The sequence below is a fragment of the Lynx rufus genome, unplaced genomic scaffold, assembly GCF_022079265.1.
Source record: "Lynx rufus isolate CCGP_SWC_20201006 ecotype Redwood Valley unplaced genomic scaffold, mLynRuf1.p SCAF_31, whole genome shotgun sequence".
In the NCBI taxonomy this organism is placed as follows: domain Eukaryota; kingdom Metazoa; phylum Chordata; class Mammalia; order Carnivora; family Felidae; genus Lynx; species Lynx rufus.
The window spans coordinates 4,383,854-4,410,920 of record NW_025814847.1 but is presented as its reverse complement, the minus strand read 5'-3'; the positions used below and the strand labels follow the sequence as shown (position 1 = coordinate 4,410,920).

The 27,067-nt window shown below is 42.0% G+C and overlaps 1 protein-coding gene across 4 annotated transcripts in view; it reads right to left on the bottom strand.

Annotated features, from left to right (window-relative positions):
• The window catches only part of ASH1L (ASH1 like histone lysine methyltransferase), a 197,751-nt gene that overhangs the window by 51,302 nt on the left and 119,382 nt on the right, over nucleotides 1–27,067 (bottom strand). For all 4 annotated transcript variants that reach the window (XM_047092692.1, XM_047092693.1, XM_047092694.1 and 1 more), the window contains one exon: nucleotides 9,198–9,292. In XM_047092692.1, the coding sequence (XP_046948648.1) occupies nucleotides 9,198–9,292 (95 nt within the window). The remainder of the gene's footprint in view (nucleotides 1–9,197; nucleotides 9,293–27,067) is intronic.

The following is a 27,067-nucleotide window of genomic DNA, read 5'->3' as shown; positions in this document are numbered from 1 at the left end:
CACTCTTCACTAGAACCGTGCACTGCTTAACAGCTGATGGGCCGGTACGGACACATCATCATCACTGTACCTTCTATGGCTTTGGAAAACTGTGTAATGACAGCTATCCACCATTACTGAATCATGCAGAATGGCTCCACTGACCTAAAAATCTCTGTGCTCTGCTGATTCATCCCTCCTGCCCAACCCGACACCATTAATGCCTCCACAGCGTTGCCTTTTCCACAGTGTCATATACTTGGAATCCTACAGAATGTTAGCCTTTTCAGATTGGCTTGTTTCACTTGTCATAATGATTCTAAGGTTCCTCAAGGTCTTTTCAAGGCTTGATAGCTCATTTCCTTTCAGTGCTGATAACATTCTACTGTCTGGCTGTACCAGTTTATCCATTCACCTGCTGAAGGACATCTCAGTTGCTTCCAAGGTTGGGCAGTTATGAACAAGATGGTTATAAAACATCTGTGTGCAGGTTACCGTGTAGACATTAATGTTCAATTCCTTTGGGTAAATATAACAAAGTGGAAATGTCGGATGGTATGGTGAGAGCCTGTTTAGTTTTATAGGAATACAACTGATTTTTATATAACGACTTTGTTTTCAGTAACCTTGCTCAACAATTGCAGTAGCTTTCTTGTGCATCTCTTTGGACTTTACGATTATGTGGTCTGCAAGCAGGAATAGTTTTACTTCTTCCTTCCTGGTCTTCATGACTTCTGTCATCTTCCCGCCTTACTGCACAGGCTAGAACATCCAGAAGAATGTGCAATAGTGTAGTGAGGGTGGACATTTTTACCTTCTTTCCAGTTTTAGGAGGAAACACTGAATATTTCACCATTAAGCGATGGGGTGGCTCAGTCAGTTAAGCATCTGACTTTGGCTCAGGTCATGATCTCATGGTTCATGGGTTTGAGCCCCACGTTGAGCTCTGTGCTGACAGCTCAGAGCCTGGAGCTTGCTTCGGATTCTGTGTCACCCTCTCTGTCTGTCCCTCCCCCCCTCATGCTTAATGTGTCAAAAATAAATAAACATTAAAATAAATGTTTTTTTAAATGTTTAAGGAAATCAGGATTGTTTCTCTCATTACACAAGTACATTTCAAATAAAATTTTACTTTTCATGACAAATACTTATTTATCAAAATGTGTATTATACCCTTAAATTTATATTCACTGCGTTAAATACAAAGTAAGCATCACTCTGTCCTCACAACTCAGGTGAAGGTAGTTGCTACATACATGAAGATGGTAAAATGAAGAGTACGTGACTTGTTCAAGATCATCTGGCCACGAGAGTGCTGGACTGTGAGGGGTGCCCAGGCCCCCGAGACCACCTTCAGGTCTGCTGACTCACAGGACCAGTGCGTGGTCACGTTCCTGCTATACTTCATTACAGCAAAGGATACAAAGCAAAATCAGTAAAGGGAGAAAATGCACCGGCAAAACGGGGGCAGAAACAAGGCCCAAGTTTACCCAAGTTCTCCCCCCAGTGGGGTCACACAGGACATAATCTTTGCCAATATATGGGAAGAACACAACGTGTGAAATGTTTATCAAGGATGCTCATTACAAACTCAGTGCTCAAGGTTTTGTTTGGTGGCTGATCATACAGCTACTCCTGTCTAGAATGTACCAGATTCCAGACTCTTCAAATGAAAGCAGGTGTTCAGCAGAAACCATACAGTGAATACACAGTGGGCACACGAAGACATTCGCATGCAGGAAAGTTTTGTATTGACAGGAAAATGTTAGATATTCAAGTTCCCAGATGCCAGCCAATGCCCAACCTTGCAAGCAGGCCTTTCTCAGAATACAAGTCTCAGGTCTGCTATTTTATTTTTTTTAATTAAAAAAAAAATGTTTATGTATTTTTGAGAGAGAGAGAGAGAGAGCGCGCAAGTGTCGGGGAGGGTCAGTGAGAGGGACACACAGAATCCGAAGCAGGCTCCAGCTCTGAGCTGTCAGCACAGAGCCCGATGCGGGGCTCGAACTCATCGAGTGTGAGATTGTGACCTGAGCTGAAGTCGGACGCTTAACTGACTGAGCCACCCAGGTGTCCCTTTTTTTTTAAAGTTTATACATTTTGAGAGAGAGCTTGTGTGCATAAGCAGTGGAGGGGCAGAGAGAGGGGGAAAAGAGAGAGGGGAAGAGCGTGGGAGGGAGAGGAGAAGCAGAGACAGAGGGGGACACAGAATCAGAAGCAGGCTCTGCACTGTCAGTGCAGAGCCCAACGTGGGGCTTGAACCCATGAACTGTGAGATCATGACCCGAGCCAAAACGAAGAGTCGGACGTCTAACCGACTGAGCCACCTGGGTGCCCCAAGGTCTGCTATTTAAGTCCATTTTGCACAGAAGGCCTATATTCTCTCCACTATCCCAAGATCTGGCAGAAGTCTGAACGGCTGGCAGTGACAACCAACAGGAGCGCCAGGAGGAATTCTGAAGTGTTTTCTGAGCTCAGCAAGAAAAAGTGTGGTAATATACTGAACAAGGACCCAGAGGTAATAGCTGTGTAGTAGGTAGCAGATTCTTGTCGAGAGAACTTTACTGTAAAAAACAATGTCAATTCAGAAATTATCTCTTATTAAGTGATTACTATGTGTTAGGTACTCTCCTTAGTATTTTACATACATTATTTTATTTAATATTCATATTAACTTCTATTTTACAATACAGAATCTGAAGCCTTGGGATGTGTCAGCTTGCCCAAGGTCAGACAGACAGTAATTGGTGGAGGCAGACTCTGAATTGTGGCCTGATTCCAGAAGCCAAATGTGAAACACCACATGTCTTCACATTTTTTGCTCCCACACGCCCCAGAAGAATTTTGAAAAACTATGAATCCCAGATTTTTTTTTCAGATTTCATTTTTAAGTAATTGAGCCCTTGATATGGGGCTTGAACTCATGACCCCTTGAGATCAAGAGTCACAGCTCCACCGCCTGAGCCAGCTGGCACCCCTCCCCTAACACGTTAAAAAAAAGTTTTAGTTTTTATTTATTTATTTAAAGAGAGAGAGACAGAGAGTGCACGCACACACAAGCGGGGGAGGGGCAGAGGGAAGAGAAAGAGAGAGAATCCCAAGCAGGCTCCAAACTGTCAGCACGGAGCCCCATGTGGGGCTCGAACTCATGAACCATGAGATCACAACCTGAGCCGAAATCAAGAGTCAGACGCTTAACCAACTGAACCACCCAGGGGCCCCTATAGCATGTAACTCTTGATCTCGGTGTTAAGTTCAAGCTCCACGTTGGACACAGAGCTTACTTAAAAAATTATAAACAATGGGGCGCCTGGGTGGCTCAGTCGATTAAGCATCCGACTTCGGCTCAGGTCATGATCTCATGGTCTGTGGGTTAGAGTCCCGAGTCAGGCTCTGCGCTGACAGCTCCCTCTCTCTCTCTGCCCCTTCTCTGCTTGTGCTCTGTCCAACCCCCCTTCAAAAAAAAAAAAAATATATAAAAAATTTTTTATATATGTACCATATATATATCATATATATATATGATAAGATTAAAAAAAACCTATTGAAATGAGAATGATGGGGACTGAATTTAAAAAATCAAGATTTTCACTCTGTCCCAAAAAAAATAAATAAACGTTGAAAAAAAAAATTAAAAAAAAAAAAAAAAAAGGGGCGCCTGGGTGGCGCAGTCGGTTAAGCGTCCGACTTCAGCCAGGTCACGATCTCTCGGTCCGTGAGTTCGAGCCCCGCGTCGGGCTCTGGGCTGATGGCTCAGAGCCTGGAGCCTGTTTCCCATTCTGTGTCTCCCTCTCTCTCTGGCCCTCCCCCGTTCATGCTCTGTCTCTCTCTCTGTCCCAAAAAAAATAAATAAACGTTGAAAAAAAAATTAAAAAAAAAAAATCAAGATTTTGGGACAACAGGCTGGGTCAGTGGAGCATGCAACGCCTGATCTCGGGGGTTGTGAGTTTGAGCCCCACGTTGGCATGTGGAGGAGATCAATTAAAAAAAAAAACAAAACAAAAACCGTCTTATTGGTCGTTTCCTTGGAGAACTCTGATGCAACCAACACCATTTCAGAACCCTTCAGTCATCTCAAAACGATACTCTGTACCCATGAGCAGTCCCTCCCCGCCTCCAGCCTGGACCCTACGGAACAGTCATCTACCCCGTGTTTCTAGGTGTCTGCCTATTCCGGGCATTTCCTATAAACGGTCATAAAGCACATGACCCTCGCGACCGCCTTCTTTCCTACAGCATGGCGCTCGCGCGGCTCCCCGGTCTCGTCACCGCCAAGTAAGCCCCGCGGGATGGGCAGGCCACGTCTTGTGAATCCACTTACCCACTGACGGGAGACGTGGGTTGCGGCTGCCTTTCGGCTGTCAGGAATACTGCCGCCGGGAACGCTTGTGTCTGCGTCTTGTGTGGACGTTTCTTCCCTTTCTCTTGCGTCTATACGTAGCCGCAGAATTGCTGGTCACGTGGTAACTCCACGGTTAACTTTTTGAGGAGCTGCCAAAATGTCTTCCCAAGAGGGCGGTACCAACAATTCCGAGCAACACCGCGTGAGGGTTCCAGTTTCTTTGCAAACACTCCGGTCCTTTAATTAAAGCCCTCCTACTGGTGAGAGGTGCTTTCTTCTTACGGTTTTCATTTCCGTTTCCCTAATGACTAATGATATTGGGAGCATCTTTTCATGTGCTTATTGGCCATGAGCACATCCCTTATGGAGAAGTATCTACTCAAATAATTTACGCATTTAAAAAGCTGTGTTGTTTGTTTCTTTAGTATTGAGTCGCAACAGTTCCCTGTACGTATAGGTTTTTGGATACAAGTCTCTTAATTGATAAGATTTCCAAAGATTTCTTCCGTCCTGTGCATTGTGTTTTCGTTTCTTGATCGTGGTTTTCAAAGTTTTAAATATTGACTAAGTTCAATTTGTCTGTCTGTTGTCATCGCCCAGGATTTTGGTGTTATAGCTAAGAAATTATTGCCTAATCCAAGGTCACGAAGATTTAAGCCCTATGTTTTCTTCAAGAGTTTTATGGTTTTAGCAGTTATATTGTAGTTGATCCATTTTGGATGAACTTTTTAAATGGTATGAGGCTAGAATCCAACTATCCAGTTACCATAGAACCATCTATTGAAAACATCATGCCTGGGGCGCCCGGGTGTCTTAGTTAAGTGTCTAACTCTTGACTTCAGCTCAGGTCCAGATGTCACAGTTGTGAGATTGAGGCCTGTATGCTCTGTGCTGGGCGTGGAGCCTGCTTGGGATTCTCTTTCTCCCTCTGTCCCTCCTCGGCTTGTGTGCATGTGCTCTTTATCAAAGGAAGGAAGGAAGTAAAAAGGGGAAAAGAGAAAGAAGGAAAGAAAGAGAGAGAGAGAGAAAGGAAGAAAGAAAGAAAGAAAGAGAGAAAGAGAGAAAGAAAAAGAAAGAAAGAAAGAAAGAAAGAAAGAAAGAAAGAAAGAAAGAAAGATCGTGCTTCCCCCATTGAACTGTCATGGCATTCTTGTAAGAAATCAATCAACTACAGGGGCGCCTGGGTGGTCAGTTGGTTAAGCGTCTGACTTCAGCTCAGGTCATGATCTCAAGGTTCATGAGTTCGAGCCCCTTGTTGAGCTCTGTGCTGACAGCTCAGAGCCTGGAGCCTGCTTTGGATTCTGGGTCTCCCTCTCTCTCTGCCCCTCCATCACTTGTGCTCTCTTTCTCAAAAATAAATAAATGTTAAAAAAATAGAAAAAAAAAACCCAACTGAATATAAATTTAAGGGTATAATATACATTTTGGTAAATATTTATCATGAAAAGTAAAATTTTATTTGAAATGTACTTCTGTAATGAGATAAACAATCCTGATTTCCTTAAACATTTAAAAAATGTATTTATTTATTTTAATGTTTATTTATTTTTGAGACAGAGAGTGTGAGCAGGGGAGGGACAGATACAGAGGGCGACACAGAATCCAAAGCAAGCTCCAGGCTCCAAGCTGTCAGCACAGAGCTCAATGCAGGGCTCGAACCCACAAACCGTGAGATCATGACCTGAGCCACAGTCAGATGCTTACTCGACTGAGCCACCCAGGCACCCCATCTTTAAACATTTGAAAATGAACATTATTTTCCATTTATTCATTCTGACTCTATCAGTGGTAAGATGCACTATTATTTTATCATATAACTACTTTATTCATATAATACAGCAAAGGCAGAGATGAACCCAGGTGTGGCGAACTCAAAGTCCTGCTCTTTGTTTACATGACACTGGAAATGACCCGTTCAGAACAAGTGACTGACCCACCACCCTATCCTAACCATACAAATACTATATGAATGACAAAATGGCAGTGTCGGGGAAAAAAAATCTGTCATCCAACAGCCTGATTTCAAACTCTGTTTCACAGGAAAAAAGACCTACTCCACTTGGGAAGGTTCCTCCATTATTTACTCACTTTGCAGACCACTGGGTACAAATTAGTCTCAGACACTGAAGTAGGGACGCGGAGACAAAACCTTTATTTCAAGAAAAGGACTTCCATTCTGGATCTCTTAACCATGCTATGTGCCAGAAATGTGAGAGAAATATTGGCCTATTATTCTTCCCATTTTCCTTGGAGTGGACCAACATACCTTCATCCCCTTGAATCGTTAGAGCTTCATTCTAAGATTTAAGCTAGATCCCAGCCAGGACAAAACCAGTAAGACTAAAATGGTCATGTTTTCCTTCATTTATTTTTTTTAGGGGAGTTGGGGGACAGGGAGAATTCCAAGCAGGTTCCACACTCTGTGCAGAGCTCGATGCTGGTCTCGATCCCACGACCCTGGGATCATGACCCGAGCCAAAGGGTCAGATGCTCAATGGTCTGAGCCACCCAGGTGCCCGGAGTCATGTTTTCCTTTAATGGGACTTTTAAATTACTTCTTCCTTTCTAAGCCTATTGATCATTACGAGATTCTAGGAAACAGCTAAATCTGCTGAGAATCTGTTTCCACTGCGATGCCACATAAGTAGTAAAAACAAAATGCTCTTTCAGAAGGACTTTGGCATGAATCCCAGAGAATGTGGAACTTCTTACCTTCATTAAGGTAAAAGAATTAAACCTTGGAACTTTATGTTGCAGTTAAACCATTCTCCAGCCACCCAGCACAGAATAATTAAAGCACACTAATCTTCATTGCACAATTTGTCTATGCTTGCTGCTTTAAATACACTGCTAGTGCTGAGCCCTTGGAGGAGAAACAGGGGATTCGGTCATCACAGCACAGAGAAGAGCCCCACAGTCATGAGGAGCAAGAGTCTCAGTTGAAAGAGAAGGCTGTAACACACAGGGTCAACATGCACTACGTGAGTAAACTGCTCCTGTCACCTACATTCAAGAAGTTGTCCTTGGGAATGCAAGTTGGTGCAGCCACCCTGGAAAACAGGATGGAGGTTCCTCAAAAAACTCAAAACAGAACTACCCTACGACCCAGCAATTGCACTACTAGGCATTTCTCCACGGGATACAGGTGGGCGGTTTCGAAGGGACACACGCACCCCCATGTTTATAGCAGCACTATCGACAACAGCCAAAGGATGGAAAGAGCCCAAATGTCCATCGATGGATGAATGAATAAAGGAGATGTGGTACGTATATTCAATGGAGTATCACTCGGCAATCAAAAAGAATGAAATCTTGCCATTTGCAGCTACGTGGATGGAACTGGAGGGTATTATGCTGAGCGAAATTAGTCAGAGAAAGACAAAAATCATAGGACTTCACTCATATGAGGACTTTAAGAGGCAAAACAGAATAACATAAGGGAAGGGAAACAAAAAGAATATAAAAACAGGGAGGGGGACAAAACAGAAGAGACTCATAAATATGGAGAACAAACTGAGGGTTATGGGAGGGGTGGTGGGAGGGGGCATGGGCTAAATGGGGAAGGGGCACTAAGGAATCTACTCCTGAAATCACTGTTGCACTATATGCTAACTAATTTGGATGTAAATTTTAAAAAATAAAAAATAAAATTAAAAAAAAAAAAAAGAAGTTGTCCTCATTTCTCCTCCTTTTCTTTCGTTTGTACAAGTATTTGCTGAACTTCTGTTATGTACTAGGCACTAGGAAATCGAAGGAGAAGAAGAGAGACAAACGATCCTGTACCTGGAGCTTATAACCTAATGAGGGAGACATAACAAATGAGTAAACAACTAGGGTAATCATGGGTTACAGAAAGAAATGCTGTGATACAAGATAAAGGAAGGGACCATTTTTGGTGGGACAATCAGGAAAACAATTCTAAAGAAGACTTTGACATTTAAGCAGACTTTGACATTAGGCTCATCCTCAAGGGACGCGAAGAAACCAGCCACAGGAAGAGTCCAGGGAAGAGCTGTTCGGGCAGTGGGAACAAGAAGCAAAATGAGGCTCTGTTCCAGGAGCTGAGAGAAGACAGCGGGGAAGGGACAGAAGGGAAAGGCAGAGACTGGGAGGGTAGTCAGGGACCAGGTCATCCTTAACAGTTATAAAATCTTGTCTTTCTTTACTATGCAGACAGTGAACTGGAGGGAACATGAATGGAAACAGACACACGTGTCAGGCGGCTGCCGCACGAGCACGAGCCTGAGACCGGCGTGGGACACACCTGGGGGTGGTGCGGGGTACTGCAAGGGCGGCGGTCACGGGACGCGGGGGGGGGGGACGGACGGGATGCGGCAGAGACAGAATGGGAGGAATCCAGGAGGACAGCTAGGTAAATGCTGCTCAACAGTAGGAGCCTAGCAGGCATGCTTGCCCCAATGCTGAACAAAACCTTGACACTGCCCCCTGCCCCCAAAAGGAATGGAAAGATAAATCTTGCTCAATTTTCAAGCAGATAAATGATCAGGAAAAGTAGTGGGCTCTCTTCCTTTGGTGACTACATACCATAAATCATGTGTTTCTGAACACGGAAAACACGTGACAGTGAAGTGATGAATAGCTGATTTTTCCTAGGTGACACGCTCAGGGAACCCAAAGCTACGGACATAGTGTTTTTTTGTTACTGAAACCTGAGTGAGAAATATTTAGGTCATTTTGACTCCTAGACAGCAAGGAATTTGCAGAATCCTTCAGACTGAGTATAAACTAAATGGTAAAGAAAGAGCTCGACTTCATGGAAGACGCAGAAACGACAGGAACACCAACATCTCATCCAAACTCAAGAAACACCCTCTCCTTTGTTTCTGGCCATGTGTCGTGCACACCGCGTACTCACCGACATGAATGGGGGCTGGGAATAACCCGTACTCGTGCTCTCCAGGGCTGTATTCCAGCTTCTCCTTCTTTAATTGGATCAGCCGGCTCTTTGGGCTGTGATTAGAAAAGAACAAAAAATAATCAGAGGCAACGAAATCTCCTGTGGCCAAACACAGAAAACAAATCACTCTATCAAGAGTATTTGTTTTAACAGTGGCTTAAACTTCAAAGGCATATTTTTGGGGGGAGGGATACCACGTACTTTCATGTACTTTTAGAATCTATGCTTTTGGGGCGCCCGGTGGCTCAGTTGGTTGAAGCTTCTGACTCATGAGTTTGAGCCCCGCGTCGGGCTCTGTGCTGACAGCTCTCTGCCTCTTTCTCTGCCTCTCCCCCTGCTCGTGCTCTCTTTCGCTCTCAAAAATAAACATAAAGGGAAAAAAAAGTATCTACATGTTTGGAATTGTCTTTTAGGAATTATACATAAAAAAACAGCCATGTTAGCATTTTCCAGCAGTTTTGCAGAAAGAACCTAAATTTTAGACCCGATCATAATAATTACCTTATATGTAGTCAGTGATTTATCATATGCATGTATGTATACATGCATTATTATTTTTATTTTTTAAGTAAGCTCTATGTTCAACGGGGGGCTTGAACTCATAACCCCGAGATCAAGAGTTGCATGCTCCCCCAACTGAGCTGCCAGCCAGGCGCCCCTCATGATTTACAGTTTAAAAAGTAACTTTCACGTGTTGTCATTTATGTCAATCCCATGAAGCAGGTAAGAAGAAATGTTAGTTCTAGTTTACAGATTCGAAAACAGATGCTCTATGAGGTCAAGTGACTTGCCTTAATTTTAGTAGCTGCTAGGGAGACTTCAGATAAAAACCTCAGTTTCTTGTCCAACTCCTACTGAGTGGCTATTCTTTTTATTTTATTCTGCAATGTCTCCATAGACTTACCTCTTCCACTCATCTTACTGGTCTACGTTTCTTTCTGATGTTTGGTATGAAATCAGTCTTAAGAGATTTCACAAATACATAAAAGGAAGGGGGAAAAAAAGAAAGAAAAAAGAAATGAAGAAAAAGGGAGAAAAAAAAGTTTCAGGAGAACCTCATTTAGTCTACTCTGATTTTATTTTGCCTTTAAGTTCCAGCAAATAAGGCAAGGCTGATGTATTTCTTTTCTCTATGAATTATACTGCTTTTTAAAAAAATTTTTTTTAATGTTTATTTATTTTTGAGACAGAGAGAGACAGAGCATGAGCAAGGAAGGGGCAGAGAGAGAGGGAGACACAGAATGTGAAGCAGGCTCCAGGCTCTGAGCTGTCAGCACAGAGCCCGACGCGGGGCTCGAACTCACGAACTGTGAGATCGTGACCTGAGCCGAAGTCCAACGCTTAAACGACTGAGCCACCCAGGCGCCCCTGAATTATACTGCTTTTTAAAAAACAAGTCTATACTGTGTAACAAATAGGTATACTAACACACATTCTGCAGATGGGAAAATTGAGGCCCCCAAAGGCAAGTTACTTGTAGAATCTGAACACTGGTTCTTTCAACTGGATCATTCATTTATTTGTTCAACAACGACTGAGCACTCATTAAGTCCAAGTCCTGCTCTAAGTGCTAAAAGACACTGGTGAATAAGACGGTTTACACTGTTCTCAGGTAGACAGACAATAGGAAGTAAGGAAAACTAAGAAAACAGGAAAAACTCAGAAAATAATGAATGCTAGGCCAATAATTAAAATATGAAGAACGGAGAGCAACCGAGAAGCGACATTAAGTTCAGACGTGACTCTCATTAGGTCTCGGCCATGAGGGGATCTGGGAGGCAGAGGAAATAGCCAGCAGAAGGTCAAAGCTGGAACGAGATGGGAGAATGAGAGCAAACACGAGGAGGCTAAGGGCCCAGGTGAGGCCAGAAACGGCACGAGGCCGTGCCATGTGTTTAAAGCAGTGGTGAGGGGTCTGGGAAGCAGCTTCAAGGAAGAAAAGGCATGAATCGAGGTTGTTCTGCTTAGATCTAAAAACCACTTTTATCATTTCAAAAACTTACCCAAAATAGTAACTGTGAACAGAGATAATGAATTTTTTATTACAACTAAAGACCGGATGTCTCCACCGTGCACCAAAGTCCAACAGGTTGAGAAAAGACCCGTGTCCAGAACCAGGTATGGTGTGTGAGAGAAAACCTCATCTATGCTTTATTCGATTCAAGGTTTACGCAAGCAAACGAAAGAGAGAGCAGTAAAGACCCCACCTAATCACAATACGAATGGAAGCCAGACCACCACCCTGCTTCCCCGAGGGTCAGCAGGCAGGTGGCAGTCGGTGGGCGGGGAAGAAACTGCTGGGCACCCGAGGAGAGCGAGCACACGAAACCTCAGAACAATCCAGGTTCCAGTCCTCAGTAGGCGAAACGACACACATGCCCCCTTGAATGCACCCCACTTCAACTATGGACCGTTTTTCTAACAAGAAAAATCCCATCCTTGATTCTGTGATGTGGACACCTAGGATCTGGGGCACCGTTATGAACATGACAATCATGCGAGAACTCGTTTTCCTAGCTCTTGGCCGAGTCTGATTTTGTTCCTAATTTTAGGCATGACCACTATTTCCCTGTTGGTGACTACAATACGGGACTCTTTCATTTTCCAACACTCTGTTCCACGTGAGCTGTGAGGAGTGGTCGACTGAGAAAGAATCCGGCTGTCTTTGTCCGTTTGTCTTGGAGAGTCTGAACACTCCTAGCATTTTCCATGGTATTCGTTTGTGTGACACTATTATAGTTCAAATCACTCAGGAGAAAAATATGTAGGAATCAAAGTAGCCACTTCAGATACACAACTGCTAAACACTAAGTTTATGTGACAGGTGTTTACTTTTGACCCCTGGCTGAAGCTGTAAAACGAGACAACTATTTCTATGTGTATGTGTGTAAATGAAAAAAACCCTTTTGCTTTTCTTATCAAAAGAAAGTGATTTGCCTTTCACAATGCTCTCTTTATAAATGCAACTCATTCAGTGTTTGAGGCCAGCTTTCTCTCTCTTCGGTAGTTTATTAGTTTTAATAATTGATCATTAGAATCCACCAGACATATCAAATTCAAACAGGCAAATCCACCATCAAATGGGAGAAAAAGTATACAAATATTTAAGAAAAAGTAGAAAAAGTGAGGGTTCCTAATAATGATAATGGATACTATGTTTCTCTTAAATGCTGTCTATAACCATTTCTTGACTTCAGGCATTTATTACCTGATTTTCAAATCTTATCACCTCTTATCTTGGCCCCAAACCCAAAATAATAAAACTACTAAGATGCCTTCTTCTTTAACATTTCCCGGACAGCTGCTGAGTCACCGCAAGGGCTTGCTTGCTCCAGCACCTTAGGAAAGAGAGGATACGGGGATTTCTGGCAGACTCCAGATTTTAATGAACACATCAGTATTCTAAAATCTGTCCTGTTCGGCAAACAAATAACATGAAGAGAACCTGAAAGCCAAAAAGAAAAGTTCAAGTTCCCTAGGTTAACTAAAGGGAAGTCGTATTTTATCAATGTGAATTATGTTTTAGCTCTTATGAATTTTTACTTTGGGAGAAAGGCCTATTATTAATGTTCTTATATGGGGCTGAAGTAACCGTCAAAATTTTATCCTTTTATCGAGCTTTTTTTCCCCTTTTTCTTCTTGATTTGAAGACCTTTGTCATTTGGTGACAATCATGACAGGTTTTGTTGGCTATGTTAGAAGAGTCTAGAGAATTGTCCGTGATATGTTTTCATTCTCTGAGTAACTTCTGATTAAATCTGTATGAGTGATTATTCTGAGGACTTCGCTTCCATTCTTTATAAGACTGCTGGTACATTTAATAGGTTAACTAAAACCTTATCATCTAAAGGGGGTTCCTGATTTTTCCATAAAATTGGCTACAAGCCACATCTACAAGCATACACGGAAACAGCTAAAAGAAACATCAAAAAGGCCTCAGCAAACAATGCATCAGTCATTTCTGACTAATGATACTACTGGGAACAGACTTACGACTACAGAGTCCCCTGTACAGCTGAATGCGTCGCCTCCAACACATAACCTGGTAGGACTGTAAGAAGGGGCAGAATTTGAGTTTCCAGCACATTTTTACCTGGGAAACAAATCAGTCTATGAAAGTAGACTACCTACCTCAAGACCCGCTTTGAATACGAATTAGTCAGCTAGGACTGAAGACACAGGTCTAAGTGTAGAAGACGCTTGTCTGTAATGAGCGACCAATGAAGACCTGGTCTCTCTACGGCCCTCACGTTAGTTAACAGACTACACTGGTGCAAACCGGAAGGAAATACTCCTTAACTGGTGTACTGTCCCAAATGCCTTAAGCGTATAAGTACCGAGCGCTAACTGCCTTAAGTTTAGAAAAAAATATCCTCTGAAGGTTAATATAGATTATAAGCATACAGAAAAACTATTAAAGCTTTTGTAAATACATAAACTGGCCTACCTAGAAAATTACTCAGAATATTATTATTTATTATTATTATTTATTTTTACATAGAACGCTACTTCTGACACTTCTGGTCACCAAGTATGTGGTTTAACCCCACACCAAGCAACTCTCTGTGACACCAGCTGGCGTGTCTTACAATTTAACTCAATTCTGACCCTACCAACCGGGAGACAGTGTCAGATCCCACAGGTGAAGGGCTCGGTCCCGCCAGACTGCCCCCACCTCCACTTCAGATGCCAATCACAAGAAGGAGGCACCCAGGTTACTCACAACTTCTATCCAATTTGGCTACAAACGTAGGGTTCCCATGATCCTCTCCTTAGGTTTGATACATTTTCTACAGCGGCTCGCAGAACCCAGGCAAACACATTGACCAGTTTATTAAGGGACTGTAACAAACAGAGAAACAATTCTTAACCAGCTTTCTGTGCACCCACCCCGCCAGCAGGGCACCCCTCCTAGGCAGCAGACAGAAATGCCCTGTCTCTCCATGAATCGGGACGATTAGCTTATCTTCACAGGTGTGGCCTCAAGGGGTAGGCTCTAATTAAACGTACTTAGGTGGATTTAACAGACATATACAGAACATTCAATCCAAAAGCCACAGAATACACATTCTTCTCAAGCACTCTTGGAACATTCTCCAAGACAGAGCAAATGTTAGGCACAAAACAAATCTTAATAAATTTAAGAAGACTGGGGCACTTGGGTGGCTCAGTCGGTTAAGCAGGCGACTTCAGCTCAGGTCATGATCTTGCAGTTCGCGAGTTCCAGCCCTGTGTCGGGCTCCACGCTGACAGCTCAGAGCCTGGAGTCTGCTTCAGATCTCTCTCAGCCCATTCCCTGCTAACGCTCTGTCTCTGTCTCTCTCTCAAAAAATAAATTAAAAAAAAAAAAAAAAAACAGTAAAAAAAATTTTTTTTAAAATAAAATAAAGAAGACTGAAATTATATCAAGCATATTTTGTAACAATGGTATTAAAACAGAAATCAACTACAAGATAAAAACTGGAAAACTCGCAAATATGTGGAGATTAGAAAACATGCTACTGAACAGCCAATGAACCAGTGAAGAAGTCAAAAGAAAAATAAAAAAAACTGTCTTGAGCCAAATGAAAATGGAAACACAACATACCAAAACTTACGGAATGCAGCAAAAGCAGCTCTAGGAGGGAAGTTCATAGTGATAACTGCCTACATCAAGAAATAAGAAAGATCTTTGGGGAACCTGGATGGCAGAGTCAGTTAAGTGACCGACTCTTGATTTTGGCTCAGGTCATGATCTCATCATTCAGGGGTTCAAGCCCCATTCTGGGCTCTGTGCAGACAGTGTAGAGCCTGCTTGGGATTCCCTCCCTCTCTCTCAAAATAAATAAATAAACTTAAAAAAAAAAAAGAAGTAAGAAAGATCTCAAACAGACAACAAAACTTTACACCTCAAGGAACGAGAAAAAGAATAAGGCTTCCAAGATCAGGAACGAGACAAAAAAAGCTCACACTCTTCTGTTTTATTCAACATGCTAATGGAAGTCCTAACCAAAACAACCAGGTAAGAAAAAAAAGTAGAAGGCATTCAAATTGGTAAGGAAGAAGTTAAACTCTCAATATTGGCAGATGACATAATACTATACATAGAAAATCGTAAAGATTCCACCAACAAGTCTGTGTGACTCAGTTGGTTAAATATCTAACTCTTGATCTCAGCTCAGGTCTTGATCTTAGGGTCATGAGTTCAAGCCCCACGTTGGAGTCTGTGCTGGGCATGAAGCCAACTAAAAAAAAACAACAACAAACAAACAAAAAAAAACAACAAAGCTGGAAGTATCACAGTACTAGATTTCAAGACATATTACAAAGCTGCAGAAAACAAAACAGTATGGTACCAGCACATAGACACATAGCTCAACAGAACAGAATAGAGAACCACACCAGGACACTACAAGAAAAGAAAACTGCAGGCCAATATTCCTGTTGAACGTAGATGCAAATATCCTCAACAAAACATTAGCAAAACAAATATAAACGTATATTAAAAGGAACATACACCATGATCAAGTGGGATTTATTCCAGGGATAAATATGGTCCAACTTCTGCAAAACCAATCAATGTGATATTCCACAAAAACTAAAATAAAGGACACAAATCATATGATCATCTCAACAAGATGCAGAAAAAGCATTTAGCAAAACCCAACATCCATTCATGATAGACACTTTCTTTTTAAAAAAAATTTTTTTTTTCAACACTTATTTATTTTTGGGACAGAGAGAGACAGAGCATGAACGGGGGAGGGGCAGAGAGAGAGAGGGAGACACAGAATCGGAAACAGGCTCCAGGCTCCGAGCCATCAGCCCAGAGCCTGACGCAGGGCTCAAACTCCCGGACCGCGAGATCGTGACCTGGCTGAAGTTGGACGCTTAACTGACTGCGCCACCCAGGCGCCCCTAATGATAGACACTTTCAACAAGGTGGGCATCAAGGAACGTACCTCAACATAATAAAGGCCATCATCGTACTTAATGGTGAAAGACGGAAAGCTTTTCCCTGAGATCAGGAAAAAGACAAGGATGGCCACTCTCAGCACTTTAATTCAACATGGTACTGAGAGTCCTAGCCAGAGCAATTGGGCAAGAAATAAAAGGTGTCTAAATTAGAAAGGAGGAAGTAAAACTGTCTCTATTTGCAAATGACATAATCTTCTATACAGAAAACCCTAAATACTCCATAAAAAAATCATTAGACATGATAAACAAATTTAGGAGAGTTGTAGGATACAAAATAAAAATATAACAATCAGTTGCAATTCTATACAGTTAACAATGAACTATCAAAATGAGAAATGAAGAAAACAATCCCATTTGCAATAGCAGCAGAAAGAATATGTAGGTATAAATTTAACCAAAATGGTGAAAGACCTGTACATTAAAAAATAGAATTCATTAAAAAAAAAAAAATTTTTTTTTAACTTTTTTTTGGGACAGAGAGAGACAGAGCATGAACGGGGGAGGGGCAGAGAGAGAGGGAGACACAGAATCGGAAGCAGGCTCCAGGCTCTGAGCCATCAGCCCAGAGCCCGACGCGGGGCTCGAACCCACGGACCGTGAGATCGTGACCTGAGCTGAAGTCGGACGCTTAACCGACTGAGCCACCCAGGCGCCCCTAGAATTCATTTTTAAAAGAAACTGAAGACGGCACAATTAACTGAAAGATAATCTATGCTACAGGACTGTAAGAATACTGTTAAAATGTCCATGCTACCCAAAGCAATCTACGGATTCAACGCAATGTGTTATCAAAATTCCAATGGCCTTTCCAGAGAAATAGAACAAATACTCCCAAATTTGTGTGGAATTACAAAAGACCCCAAACAGCCAAAGCAACCAAGAAAGAACAAAAGAGCTGGAGGCACCACACCTCCTGATTTCAAGCCATACCACAAAGCTAGGGTCATCAAAATAGTGTGGTACTGACATCACACACACACACACACACACACACACACACACACACACACACGAATGGAACAGAACAGAGAGCCCAGAGCACATATGGTCAATTAACTTATGACAAAGGAGCCAAGAATATACCAATGGGGCAAGGGAGGTCTCTTCAATAAATGAAGTTGAGGCGAGTGGACAGCAGTGTGCAAAAGAATGAAAGTGGACTCCTACTATACACCGTATGCAAAAACCAACTCAAAATGGATCACAGACTTGAAAGGTAAGACCTGAAACTATGAAGCTCCTAGAAGAAAACACAGGGGATGAGTTCTTTGACATCAGTGTGGGTAATGATTTGTTAGGCTTGACACCAGAAACAAAGGTGACAAAAGCAAAAATAAACAGGTGGGATTTACTTCAAATTAAGAAACTTTCTTGCAACAAAGGAAACCACCAACACAGTGAAAAGGCAAACTACAGAATGAGAGAAAACAATTGTAAACCATATGAGGTTAATATCCAACATACATAAAGAACCCATACAACCCATTATCAGAAAACAATCCAATTAAAAAATGGGCAAAGGATCCGAATATACCAAAGATACAAAAATGGCCAACAGGTACATGAAAAAGGGGGTTCAACATGAAGAATCATCAGGGAAATGGAAATCTAAACTACAATGAGATCTCATCTCACACCTGTCAGAATGGCTACTATCAAAAAGACAACAAGTGCTAGGGAGGATGTGGAGAAAAGGAGGATATTGGTGAGAATATCAATTGGTACATCCACTATGAGGAACTTCATGGAGATTCCTCAGTGAACCACATATAATTCAGCAATTCCACCTCTGGGTATTTACCTAAAGAACATGAAAACATGGGGCACCTGGGTGGCTCAGTCAGTTGGACATTTCACTCCTTATTTTTTAAAAACTGTGAGATCGTGACCTGAGCCAAAATCAAGAGTCAGACGCTCAACCAACTGAGCCACCCATGCCCCTAGAGATCAACTCCTGCTTTCAGCTCAGGTCATGATCCCAAGGTCATGGGATAGAGCCCCACATTGGGCTTTGTGCTGAGTGTGGAGCCTGATTGGGATTCTTTCTCTCTCACCCTATGTCCCTCTTCCCTGCTGGTGCTTTCTCTCTCAAATTAAAAAAAAGAAGGAAGGAAGGAAGGAAGGAAGGAAGGAAGGAAGGAAGGAAGAAAAGAAAAGAAAGAAAATGAAAACATAAATACGAATAAACATCTGCACCCCTGTGCTCACTGCAGCAGCATTATTTACAACAACCAAGACACGGAAACAACCTGAGGGCCCGCTGGGGGATGAAGGGATAAAGAAGATGTACACACATACACACAAGAATATTATTTAGTTATAAAAAGAAAGAAATCCTGTCGTTTGTGACAACACAGATGGACCCCGAAGTCTCATGCTAAGTGAAAGGAGTAAGACAGAAAAGGACAAACACCATATGATCTAATGTGTATGTGGAAGCCGATAGTTTTAGCATCAGTATCTAATTTCTAACAAAATTTCTAACAAAAACCGATAGTTTTAGCATCAGTATCTAATTTCTAAATTTTACGTCCTTTTTCTAATTTGAGATATAATTGACATGTAACATTACTGGTTTCAGATATATAGCATAATGATTCGATTTATGTATGTACGTACTCTGAAATGCTTACCAGTTAACATCCATCCCCACACATAATTTTGTTTCTTGTGATAACATTTAAGATCCACTCCCTTAGCAACCTTCAAATATGCAATACGTTGTTATTATTTTTAAAGGAATTTTTAAAAAATTTTATTGAGAGAGAAAGAGTACAAGTGGGAGAGAGGGGCAGAGGGAAATAGAATCCAAAGCAGTCTCCTCACTGTCAGTGCAGAGCCGGATGTGGGGCTTGAACTCACAAACTGTGAGATCATGACCTGAGCTGAAATGAAGAATCAGACACCCAACCGACTGAGCCACAGTATTATGAACTACAGCTATTAACTGTGGTGAGCGTTTCACAGTACATACGTAAATCGAGCCATTACGTTATATATCTGAAGCCAATAATGTCATACAGCAATTAGATCTCAAATTAGAAAAAGGACGTAAAATTTAGGAATTAGATACTGACGCCAAAACTACTGGGTGAAGGTTGATAAGGAACAGGATATTAACGTACTTTTAAAGCATCTCTCCAAACATTACTTATTACAGTGAAATAACCTGCTGGCTATCACAGCGACCAATCAAAGTTGCGATCACCAATGGCACAGTGATATCTTGAGCTTCCTGACGCAGTGAGAAGAAAACATCACACTTCTGTGGTGCTCCTGTCAAACAACGCCCAAACCTAACCTACCCATGAGGAAATGTCAGAGAAAAACTCAGATTTAAGGACCTTTTATGAAACAGCTCCTCTGTACTCCTCAAAAATGTCAATATGGTGAAACACAAAGAAAGGCTGAGGCACCGCTCCAAACTCAAGAATAAATAGACATGACAACTAAGTGTTTCATTTTCTTTCTTTCTTTTTTTCTTTTCTTCTTTATTTTTTTAACTTGAGAGAGAGAAAGCACCAGCAGGGAAGAGGGACGGAGGGTGAGAGAGAAAGAATCCTAATCAGGCTCCACACTCAGCACAGAGCTCAATGTGGGGCTCTATCCCATGACCTTGGGATCATGACCCGAGCTGAAAGCAGGAGTTGGTCGCTAGGGGCACCTGGGTGGCTCAGTTGGTTGAGCGTCTGTCTGACTCTTGATTTTGGCTCAGGTCACGATCTCACAGTTTAAAAAAAAATTTTTTTTTAAATGTTTATTTATTTTTGAGAGACAGAGAGAGACAGAGTGTGAGCGGAGCAGGGGCAGAGAGAGAGAGAAAGACACAGAATCTTTAGAGGCTCCAGGCTCTGAGCTGTCAGCACAGAGCCCGATGCAGGGCTCGAACTCACAAGCTGTGAGATCATGACCTGAGCCGAAGTCGGACGCTTAACCGACTGAGCCACCCAGGCGCCCCACGATCTCAAAGGTTTTTAAGAGATAAGGAGTGAGATGCTCAACTGACTGAGCCACCCAGGTGCCCCATGATTTCGTTTTCTTTAGGTAAATACCCAGAGGTGGAATATTCACTGGATCATATGTGGTTTACTGAGGAATCTCCATGACGTTCCTCATAGTGGATGTACCCATTGATATTCCCACCAATAATGCACAAGGGTTCCCTTTCCTCCGCATCCTCCCCAGCACTTATTATCACATAGTGGATACTGAATCACTTGAAAAAGTTGTTATAAAGGATGTTACTGACACAAGGAGTGATATCTACTATGAGCTGTATGTTAGGTAACAGTGTTGTAGTGATGTTAAAGATCCTGAATTTAGTATTTGTATCTCGTTCATATAAGAAAATGTCCTTTGGTCTGAGAAAATACATACTGAAGTATTTATGAGTAATGGGTCAGAGTGTCTTTAACTTTTTATCATTAAATAACTGAGACAAAAAGTGTGTGTGTGTGTGTATGAGAGAGAGAGAGAGAGAGAGAGAGAGAGAGAGAGAGAGAGAGAATCTGGGTAAAAGGTACATGGTGTTTCTGTAAAATCTTGTGATATTCTTTTAAGCTATCGTAGACCATACAAAGATAGAGAATAAGTGTATGATGTATGCTGGGGAAATATTAAACAAATTTTTTATAATAATCTAATTTGCTCTGATAAATTTCTTTAACACCAAATAACTATAGGAAAAGACAGGACCAAAACCATAGTGAAAGAAAAACTGTATTGGAGCTAAAATTAAAACACTGTTCTAGTGGAAAACATAATAGAACACATTTGAAAGACTGCTGTAACTTGAATCTATGACACAGAAGCACATAAGTACAACTGGCTTAAATGAGAACATATGTAAATGCTCTTTGTAAATGTCAAGGGAGCATACAAATTGTAATATAATAATAGTTGATCAGAGAAACTGGTTTTCTTTTACACACACCTACATACACAATACAAACTTTCAGGACAAAATTTGGCATTTACTACACTTTGGAATGTTTCTCTTGGGTGCATAGGATAAGGATAAACTGAAGTAACTGAAATAATTACCTTGCTTTGTTGCCAAGTAAGAGGGCAGATGCTGCTGTTAGAATTTGAAATTTTTCTAAGATTTTAAGTCGTATATATTGTATTTTAGGAATTCAGGCAGTTGGTTCTTTTTCTTTCACAATATACTTTAAAAGGCACTGGGTTCTACAAGACCGATAAGACAAACAAAATGGACTCATGGTCTAAAGAAGCTTATGGGATGATGGAGGCAAACATGTCTCAGAATGCAATGAAACTCGTAACTCACAAGGTGCTACTAAACTTCACTAAAGGAAAAAGAAAAGTAAAATTAATTTCAACTAGAGGAGAATGAAGGACACTTTTACTTAACGAGAAAGCATTTCAGATCTTGAATAAGGTTTGAAAGAATAGATGGGATTTGGCAAGTAACAGGGAGGCGGAAGGCACAGGACAAACCCCAGGACAGGCCCCGAGAGGAAAGGACGGGAACAATGATCACGTGTCCAGGCGAAGTGGGATGAGCACTTTAGGGAGTTTAACTGGAGATAAAACTGGAAAAATACGTTACACTAGATCCTGGTGGGTCTTTTGGATGTTATTAAGTAGGAAATAATTGTATATTAAAAGAAATCTAACTAGAGAAATAACAATCCCAATGAGGTCATATTAATGTATGCAAGAGGAATCAAGAGTCTTAGAGGAGTTAATTTCATCTGAGGTCACAATTAGTGACAATGGAGTAAGTAAGATATTAAAGAAATTTACTGAATACTTCACACAGGTCAAGTATTTAATCCTTAATAGGTCTGTGAAATAGGTAATTTTCATCAGTTTGTTTATTTTTGAGAGAGAGAGAGAGAGACAGACAGAGACTGTGCGGGGGAGGGGCAGAGAGAGGGGGAGACACAGAATCTGAAGCAGGCTCCAGGCTCCGAGCTGTCGGCACAGAGCCCAACACCGAGCTCAAACTCACAAACTGGGAGATCGTGACCTGAGCCGAAGTCGGATGCTTAACTGACTGAGCCACCGGGGTGCCCCCATCAGTGCCATTTTCTAGATGAGGACACAGAGAACCTAGGTTCACAACCGCACCCAAATTCACGTTCCTAGCAAGTGGTGGAGTTGGGATTCGATACTAGTTCTATAATCACAACTCAATGTACTTCCCTTACTGGATTTAAGAGTCCTGTGACCCCAGCCTCTCTTTCCCTAGACAATCTACTGTTTACTCCACACACAGTCAAACTTTTGAAACTACTATTTTCAAAAACTACCTGGCAATGTTAACATTTCTCTCAACACACTCTACCACCGAATTCTATTTTATATAACTGATTTATCTTACTAATTTTATTTTGTTCAGATTAACATAAATTTACATGACTTTAGCACAATTATTGGAAGGGACACATTCCAGAATCCTATTAAAAGATAAATTATGGGGCTCCTGGGTGACTCAGCTGGGTAAGCGTCCGGCTCTTTATTTAGACTCAGGCCATGATCTCAGGGTTCTTAAGACACAGCCCCTCGATGGACTCTGTGATGACCGTGCAGAGCCTGTTTGGGACTCTCTCTCTCTCTCTCTCTCTCTCTGCCCTTCCCCCACTCATGTTCTCTCTCAAAATAAACATTAAAAAAAGCGTAAATTACAATCATGCATGGGCTACAAGATACCTGAACACAGCCTACAGACAGCAGGAGCACAGAGCCCTGTAATGCTCTCTCATGCACAGGAGCTGGCAGTGTTTGTCCTGGGGACGAGGAACTCAGAGGGAAGACAGAAGAGCATCTCTCTTCATGATGCCATCTTTTCCTAACCCTTTGATCTGAACAATTTTACCTTACAGCTTAAAGCACTGACATGCTTTTTTAGTGCATGACACCTTTTTAGATAAAATAGAAAGATTGTATTTTCAGCTTACTACATAACCTTTACCAGCCCTAATGTTTTACCTCATAAAGTATGTAATGTAAAAACATACATGTTTATCTAGAGCAAGCATTCCATCCAAAGTAGGAATTAATCAAATGTTCCAGACAAGTCAATTATATTTTGCAATTAAATTAAGAACTGTTGAATATATTAAATGAGATGATATACGTAAAGTGCTTAGCACAGTAAGTAACATACAGTGGGCACTCAATAAACATTAACCTTCTTCAGTCTGGCCGGTGAGTACAGGCTAGCCTCCTACTATATAGCAGAATAAATTCTAAGTAGACCAGGGGACTAGACGTTAAAATTGATACCAAACAATTACTAGAAGAAAACAAGGCCGAATTTCTTAATTCCTTTAAAACCTGGGTGTGCCTGAGGGGCTCAGTTGGGTTAAGCGTCCGACCTCAGCTCAGGTCATGATCTCATGGTTTGTGGGTTCAAGCCCCACACTGGGCTCGGAGCCTAGAGCCTGGAGCCTGCTTCGGGTTCTGTGTCTCCCTCTCCCTCTGCCCCCTCTCCAACTCGCACTCTGTCTCAGTCTCGCAAAAATGAACAGACATTAAAAAAGCTTTTTTAGGGGCGCCTGGGTGGCGCAGTCGGTTAAGCGCCCGACTTCAGCCAGGTCACGATCTCGCGGTCCGTGAGTTCGAGCCCCGCGTCAGGCTCTGGGCTGATGGCTCGGAGCCTGGAGCCTGTTTCCGATTCTGTGTCTCCCTCTCTCTCTGCCCCTCCCCCGTTCATGCTCTGTCTCTCTCTGTCCCAAAAATAAATAAACGTTGAAAAAAAAAATTAAAAAAAAAAAATAAAAAAGCTTTTTTAAAATCTAGGTGTGGGAAAGCTTATTTAATTAAGGCTCAAAAATCCAGAAACGTGGAGTGCCTGGCTGGCTCAGTCAGAACATGTGACTCTTGATCTCCAGGTTCTGAGTCTGAGCCCCATGTTGGGTGCAGAGTTTACTTAAACAAACAAACAAACAAAAACTTTAAAAAAATCGAGACACATGATAAAAACAGAAAAACAAAACCCAAAGTACTATAACCTTTGCGTGACAAAAAGAATCATCATAAGCAAAGCCCACAGACAAATGACAGAAGCCATTAAAATACTATTAGGACTAATGGTTGAGGGGCGCCTGGGTGGCTCAGTCGGTAAGCGTCCGACTTCAGCTCAGGTCACGATCTCGCGGTCCGTGAGTTCGAGCCCCGCATCGGGCTCTGTGCTGACAGCTCAGAGCCTGGAGCCTGCTTCGGATTCTGCGTCTCCCTCTCTCTCCGCCCCTCCCATGCTCGCACTGTCTCTTTCTCTCTCTCAAAAATAAATAAACATTAGAAAATTAAAAAAAAAAAAAAAAAAGAACTAATGGTCGAGCTTAGTATGGTTGCAAGATACAAGATCAATATACAAAAATCAACTGCATTTCTATACACTAGCAATAAACATCCAAAATGAAATTTAAAAAATTCCATTTACAAGCTTCAAAAGAATAAAATGCTTAGGAATATGTTTAGCAAAAGAAGTGTAGAACTTATGCCCTGAAAATTAAAAAAACAACGTTAAAAGAAATTTCAAAAGATTAAATAGCTAGAAAAAATCCCATGTGAAGAATACTTAATTTTGTTACAGCCGTAAAGCTCCCCAAATTGATCTACAGATATTTTTTAAAAACCTCGATGGCTTTTTTGTAGAAATCAACAAGCTGATCCTGAAAATCATACACGGAAATATCAAGGAACCCAGAAGCAGCCAGAGAATGTTGGAAGAACCCGGAAGAGCCAAAGTTAGAGGCATCATATTCCCGGATTTAAAATTCCCTGCAAAGCTACAGTGTCCAGCAGAGTGGCCTACTGGAGTGACCACAGGCAGGTGGTCACCAAGCACAAAAAAGACAGATGACAAACCGACAAAACACATTTGTAATTTATATCACGAGGGCAGATTCCCATAATATAGAAGGATTTCTATAGGCACGTTAGAAAACCCAGGGGAAGAAGAAAACACTAGTCAGCTGAGGGGGCCTGGTGGGGCTCAGCCGTTCAGCATGTGACTTCGGCTCAGGTCATGATGTCGCGGTTGGTCAGTCTGAGTCCCATATCGGGTGAGCTCGTGCCCAGCTTCGAGTAAAAACATGAGCTCTGCTTTGGGTGAGCCCCACTTTTCTCTCCTCTCTCTCTCTCTCTCTCTCTCTTCCTTGGCCCCTCCTAAGATTCTCTCTCTCTCTCTGCCTCAGCTCACTTGCGACCTCTCTCTCTAAAAAAGACTACTAAGCTGAGAGAAAAATGGGACTGACAATTCACAGAAAAAGATAATGACCTTTGCATACGTGAAAAGATGCTCAAGAATCTCACTTGTGAGAACAATGCAGATTAAGTCTCCCTGGAGACAACATTTCACACCAATCACACTGGTAAAAATTTGTAAATCTGACCGCATAATCAGGGCTGTGGAAGAACAGCCAGTGTCAGATATTTCTAAGAAAGAATGCAAAAAGACACAACTGTAATCGAAGCATAATTAGCCGATATTTACACAATTACATATACACTAATTCAGTCATTCCACTCCTACAAAGTTACCCTGAGGTTAGACCTCCAAAATACCAAACAATACGCAGACAAGGGTTATTCACTGGGCATTATCTATAGTAGGAAACATTAGAATCAACTGAAATGTCTTTTCCCTGGCAGGCTGGCTGGATGAACTATGACAGGTCTATATACTCAGATACTATGAAACTATGTAACAGCTATATTGTGGATGTATATAAATGTTCATGGCAGCATTAATCATGATAGCAAATTATTGTAACCCAAACGTCCACCCACCGGCTGAACAAACGAGGGGTAAGTAAAACGTGGTCCATCCAACAATGGAATGTTATTTGGCAAGATTCATACAGCATGTATGAATCTTGGAAACAATATGCTAAGTGACGTAAATCAGTCACAAAGGACCACATGTTGTATGATCCCATATATGAAGTGTCCAGAGTGCACATCTACGGAGGCACAAAATTGATGAAAGCTTGCCTAAGACGGGGTGGGGGGGAGTGGGGGGGGGAGAAGATGAGGAAATCAGGGGAGATCACTAAAGAATGTGGGATCTCTTTGTGGGATAATGAAAATGTCCTAAAGCTGACTGTGGTGGTGAAGGTACAACTCTGAATATACTAAAAGCCACTGCAACGCATACTTTAAATGTGTTCCTTCAACAAAGGCTTAGGTTTTCCCCAAGCTCACAGACCTAAAGCAGCTGATGCTGCTGCCTTCAAGAAGAAAGCCACCAGTGAGTGAGTCTGCAACTATGAGAAAATGAGCAGGCGCTGGAAAAGACAGTGTTGAGCCTCAGATGAGATCAGAGACCCGGCCTGGGCTCCGGAAATTCCGGGGAGATCTGTGAGTTAGTAAGTGGGTGATATTTTATTTATTTTTTTTAAAAAACCTTTGAACGTTTATTTATTTATGTTGGGGTGGGGGCAGAGAGAGAATTCCAAGCAGACTCCGTGCTGTCAGCACAGAGCCCCACGGATGGCGAGGTCACGACCTGAGCTGAAATCAAGAGCTGGATGCTCAACTGACTGAGCCACCCGGGCGCCCCAAGTGGGCGGTATTTGAAACTGCTGGGACTGTGGTAATTTGTTACTCAGTCACAGAAAATCGCCCCACATGGTATGTGCACATACACACTTACTCATTTCCTGTTTCTAAAGGCCTAGAGGGAGTGACATCTCCAGAACAATGATGCCCACGTAGCAAACAGCATACAAGTACCCAGATTTAGATTTCTCAATAATAATCCCCATTAAAAGAAACTAAAGGTTTCTGGGTGAAAGAGTTGATTGCAGATCTAATGCAAGGGAAATCTGGAAAGCAACAGCAAGTGAAAATAAAATACACCACCGTGTGGCAGAAAACAGGGCCCAGCTTAAAGT